Below are 5,737 nucleotides of genomic sequence, written 5' to 3'. Positions count from 1 at the left end.
AAGAGGGGAGGGGTCAATCAATACATTACCAGTTTTAACCAATTGAAACTTTTACTTTAAGTTTGAACTAATTTACCATTCACCAATGTAAACATTTATTGCAGAAGATTAAGCATACATGAAAAGATTCACAAAGACACACAAATTTATCTCATGGAAACCCAATAGAGAGAAAACCACGGTGTGAGTAGGAACTCACAAAATTTTGTACTCTTTTGGAGTACGCTCGGTTAAGAGCCATCCCTGTTAGGAGATTACAAAGACACTGTTAGGTGCCACCTGGTTAAGGGATTTTGAACAAGGCCGGTTAGTGCCTTTACCCTGTTAAAGGTAGCCTGGTTAAAGGACTTAGAACATCAATCAAGATGTCACCCGGTTAAGGGATTTTTACAATGGGACTTGTTAAAGTCCACCCAGTTAAGGGATTTATATTGCAATTGTTAGAAAGAAACAGATGGATGATTTGCTAAAACTGCTACTCATTAGCCTGGTCAGATCACACTGAAGAATCACACTAGATCTGCATCAGTTGTGTCTGTTCTACACAACTCTGATTTCCTGAATGCACTATCAACTCTGCCTTCTGCCGATTTGTCGATCCTTGAATATCACACTGTTGGTTCTTTTGTCACTTGAGTCACCACTCCGTGAAACTCCACTCTACCGATCTTTTTTCATTCGGCTCTGCAGTCCCTCAAACTCCCCCTGTGTCCACTTTCACATTATCTTCACCATTAATTTGAAGTTCCTTTCAAGAACCTTAAAACTCTTTCTAGATGATTATAATATTCTCTATCATGTCATACATTAGGTTTCCTAATGTGCTAGCACATCAAACCTCTCTCTCTCTCTCTCTCTCTCTCTCTCTCTCTATATATATATATATATATATATATATATATATATATATATATATATATATATATATATATATATATATATATATATATATATATATATATATATATGTTTCCTAATGTGCTAGCACATCAAACCTCTCTCTCTCTCTCTCTCTCTCTCTCTATATATATATATATATATATATATATATATATTTCTATCTCGCTCCTCTCTCTCTTTCTATCTATATCTTTCAATACCTCTATCTCCCTATCTATATATCTCTCTCTCCTTATCTATCTATTTTATTTCCTATTCCTCTCTATCTCTCTATATTGTCCTCTATGTGATATCATGGCTTGCTATGATTACAAAAAGTGCACAAAATGGATTCATTGAAAAGTCCTTAGAAATTTTTGAGGAAATACAATCGACATAAACAAGGACGCAAAGCGTCAAGTTCCTGCCATTAGTATGATTAGTTTATAGTAAATAAAAATAGAGATAAATTAAAGGGAGAGGAAGAGGGAGACAAATACATAGAGAGATAGAGAAAGGTAGAGGAAAATGAATATTAGAAAATTTTAATTAAAATACCGTTGTAGTTGAAAAGATTTAATTTTAACCTCTAATATAATTTTAAAAATAAATTTACATTAATATACAGTAATATTTAAATTAAATTAATTAAAAATATATATTTACCATTTTAAAAGAATAATAACTAATTAAATTTTATTAATTACCATACTTGAAAAATACAATATTAATATAACAAAATTATACCTAATTTCTAATCTTTATTTTTTCATCTTTAACAATTGTAATCAAGATATATAAATTAAATTAACTTATAAATTTATGTTTCAATTGTTTAAAAATATCTAATAAATTAGAAAAATATTTAAAAATAAATTAAAATCTTGCGTGAAATATTTTTTTTCTCACATCAAAAAATATTAAAATTTGAAAATTTGAATATAATTTAATTTATTTTTATTCAAATGTAAACTAAAAATAATGACAAATTTCTAAATTTGAAAAAATATATTCCCATTAATATTGTGGATCATTAAAAGTAAAATAAAAGTAAAATCAAAATCAAAATAATAAAAAAATCAAAATTATATAAAAATATTGGTATGAAGTTAATACAAATGCTTAAAGTTAATATAGCCGTAGCATGGCATTGTAAGTTAATTAATAATAATAAAAAGTACAACATGGTTAATTAATAAAAAGTACATCTATGGTACTCAACATTCATTTTTTTAATATTGACTCTTTTAGGTGAAGTAAAAAATCTGATTATCGAGCATTAAATACATCCGCTCTGACTTGTACTGCCATCACTGACGACGATATTGAACGGCAGATAGGAGACTGAGAGAAAATAATAATATACTTTGATAAAATTGCCTCTCTTTTTAGGCAAATTCTTTTCCATAAATGGCTTTATCCACCCACACAACTATTCACATGAATCCGTATAAAACTGTCCAAACAAAAAAAAATTAATATTAATTTAATACAGTGTTGTACATGTGAAATAATTACTTTAACAGTAAGTGATGTCATAGTAATAATTATAGGAAAATTATGTATTTTTTTTTATAGAAATTAAATTTTATGCCTACTAAAATTAATGTAGACCAATCAGATGAGAAATAAATCATGTTTTAAAATATTTTTTGTTAAAAATTGTGCATGTGTACTTTTGAAAAAACAAAAAAATTATTTTAGTTTGAAAATTTTAAATACTGATTGGTTGGCAAGTACAATAACTAATAGCTATTTAACACCATGGTGGATGCATAAGTATTCTTGCCATGGGCAGGAACTAATAAAGACAATCTCTACAACCTTTTCTTGCTCTCCCTACTTTTGCCAAAATGAGAGCTATAGAATAGGGTATGCCATATTATCCCAACAACTACCTTGGTAGACATGCATTCAAAATGTGGAACCATAATCATGTCACTTTAATAGTTAATCTCTCTCTCTCTCTCTTGCAAACATAACATGAGCTTGTTGGTAATGGACCTTGATTATCTTCCTGATTCAGAGGTTTTGTTTTAGTTGAGTTTAGATCCCTATAAGTGGATGTATGGTTGATTTGAAACTACGATTTCTCTATTAAGACATTTGTGACACAAACGACGTCATTTTCCAAATGGCCTACCAACTAACCTCATGTGCTACACAAATATATGTCGAAAATACACTTCTTTTTTTCTCTAATTGACCCTCTGCACCTCTTCAACATGCCCATTGCACATCAAGATGTGACTGCTAGTTCCTAATTCTCAAATGATTGGAAAAAAATATATATATATTTATATTCTCAAATAAGATAAATTATGTATATAAAACAAATAATACAAATTAAAAAATTAAAGTATAATAATATTATGGAAGTCACGTTACTCGTAATATCCACGCGAAGTGTGACCTCACAGCCTACCTTCATTAAAAAGCAGAATTTATAGTGAGACATATGATACGGACGGTGTCCGTGTAGCCCAAGTTCTCTGGAATGAATCTACACCTTACACGTTTGGTTACTTCCTTTAGAAAACAGTAAATGAAAAAAGTAAAAGACGATACCTAGGTATATTCCCTCGAGGACAAGAAGTTGGAAGGAGTCCTTGTACAGCTGGCACTTCACTCTCACATATTTTTCTATTTTTTTATTCGAGCAAAGGAACCTAATCACACGCACAACTACAACAATCCACTCGCCGTCTGACAGACGCCGTAAATAATTTCCTCCCTCTTTCCTCCCCTTTTCATTTTGCATCGTTTTAAATGTTCTCGACCGTTGATTTCGAAACGCGGAAGATTGAATATTCCCTTAATAGTTAAAACTCGTCTTTTAGTTTTTATTTTATTGGCGTTAATAATCTGACACACATCCACTCGTCGTTTCGACAGAGGCTCGGAACAATTTCCTCCCTCTTTCCTCGCATTTTATTTATATCTCCCTCCCCTCTTCTTCCTTCCTCACTCCACACTTCCTTCACTAACTCATTTCTTTCTGCAAATACAAGAGCATTCAGTAGTAATGGCAAATTGGTTGAGGTCATGGAGAAACCCCTCCAAAACAGCCAAACTCATCCGATTTGGCGGCGGCGTTGAGAGAATCAAAGTTAAGATGGGAATGAAGGTTGCGGAATTAATGCTCGAAAATCCCAATCATTTTGTCTGCAATTTGAGTAGTCTGCAAGCAGGACATCGGATTTTAGCGCTCCTCGCGGAAGAAGAAATAGAGCGGGGAAATACATACGTTCTTCTCCCCATGCAAAATTTGCGATCTGTGTTGAGTGAGACAGACATGGGAATTATTCAACAATATATTTATCAGTCCAAGAACAAATCGAACGTGATCTTTTCCCACTCCAAAATTCTTCCAATCTCTCAGGAGGGAATTGCGGCGGAGAAGTCGTGGTTGCCAAAACTGGCGGCGGATGAGGAAGAAATAGAAGGGATGAGGATGAGAATAGGGCGGCAGAGATTCTGGAAACCCTCGTTACACACAATTCAAGAGACTCAGGCTTAAGATTCTAGTTTTTGACTCACAGATTGAGATATTGCCATTGAATTTGTATAATATTATTTTTGGTCACTTATTATTGAAAGAAATAGTAATGTTTGGTTATGGCTTGAAATCGTATTTTGGAGCAATTATGGTTTGGGTCCCTCATGAGGTATTGGAATGAACAATAATTCATCGAATATTATGTTATTCTTTTTCTTTTTAAATATGGCGACAATCTTTATTTGTCTCGTGTATAGTATTCCCAAAAATATGAAGTCGAGAAGAGACGCGTTCAATAATGAGTACATTTATAGCAATACAGTAGCTATTTGTATGGTATTCCAATCAATCATATTCAATTAGAGTTGTTATTATTCTTAAAAGTATTGTTCAATATGAATATAGTTGACACATGTATTAATGAAATGTAAGTTATAAGTTTGAATAATTTTTATTTTAAAATATTGAAATTTTTCTTGAAATAATTGAAATCATATAAGTGCAGTTGAAAATAATCTATTTAATCTATTATAAAGAGGTTGAAAATAGTATGATACAACACTTCAATCATTATAAGAAGTTTTAGGTTTGAATTCTATTTTATCTAATAATGTTATGTCAAGTAAAATATTTGACCATTACATTTTAATCTTTATGTGAAAAGAATAGAATAAAATTGAAAGAATAAATTAATTTTTTTACAACTTATATTGAATGGGTAAAAGATTTTATGTAGCTAGTTGGTCTTCGAATTAGTGATAATTATAGGCTTCAATTTTACTTTTGATATAAATATTATTTTTGTAATCATTTTACATTTAAAAAAAAACTATTAAGGGCGCCTTAGAGAATACCCTCTTATGTCTAGTTAAGCCCAAAGTACAAGATAAACTCTTGTTGATTGACCTTTAACCTTCCTTAGTAAGTTGATGAATCCTCATTTTACCTTATTAAAGACATCTTGTGACATTGAATATAAGACCATGTTCTAGGATCCTAAAGAAATGGTTTCAAGACCTAATCGACACTGATTTTAAAAATTATATACCATGTTTTGTATAATATTAATTATTGAAAACCATATTTTATTTATGTTAGATATATTATATTTTTAAGATTTAATTATACTTTTCATATATAGAATCTATATTAGAATTATATTTATTATTACTATCATACATAATCTTTAATATAATATACAATATTAAATAAAAATATTATATAATTAGTACATAGAAAGAAAGGGGATAAATAGGATCTAAAGAGAGGAATGCAGAAACTGAGAGAGAATAAGGGAGAGACAGATAAGTGATAGAGGAAGAGAGAAGGGAAAACAAATCTCTCTCTCTCTCTGACATG

The 5,737-nt window shown here is 30.5% G+C and overlaps 1 protein-coding gene across 1 annotated transcript; it reads left to right on the top strand.

Annotated features, from left to right (window-relative positions):
* Positions 1 to 3,795: 3,795 nt before the first annotated feature.
* On the top strand, positions 3,796 to 4,508 carry LOC131041860 (uncharacterized). The gene has a single exon (XM_057975086.2). The coding sequence runs from the start codon at positions 3,905 to 3,907 to the stop codon at positions 4,397 to 4,399; it is 495 nt and encodes a 164-aa protein (XP_057831069.2). The 5' UTR covers positions 3,796 to 3,904; the 3' UTR covers positions 4,400 to 4,508.
* Positions 4,509 to 5,737: the final 1,229 nt, after the last annotated feature.

Source organism: Cryptomeria japonica, chromosome 1 (assembly GCF_030272615.1).
Source record: "Cryptomeria japonica chromosome 1, Sugi_1.0, whole genome shotgun sequence".
NCBI lineage: Eukaryota > Viridiplantae > Streptophyta > Pinopsida > Cupressales > Cupressaceae > Cryptomeria > Cryptomeria japonica.
The sequence above is the reverse complement of the archived record's forward strand: the minus strand, read 5'-3'. Positions and strand labels throughout refer to the sequence as shown.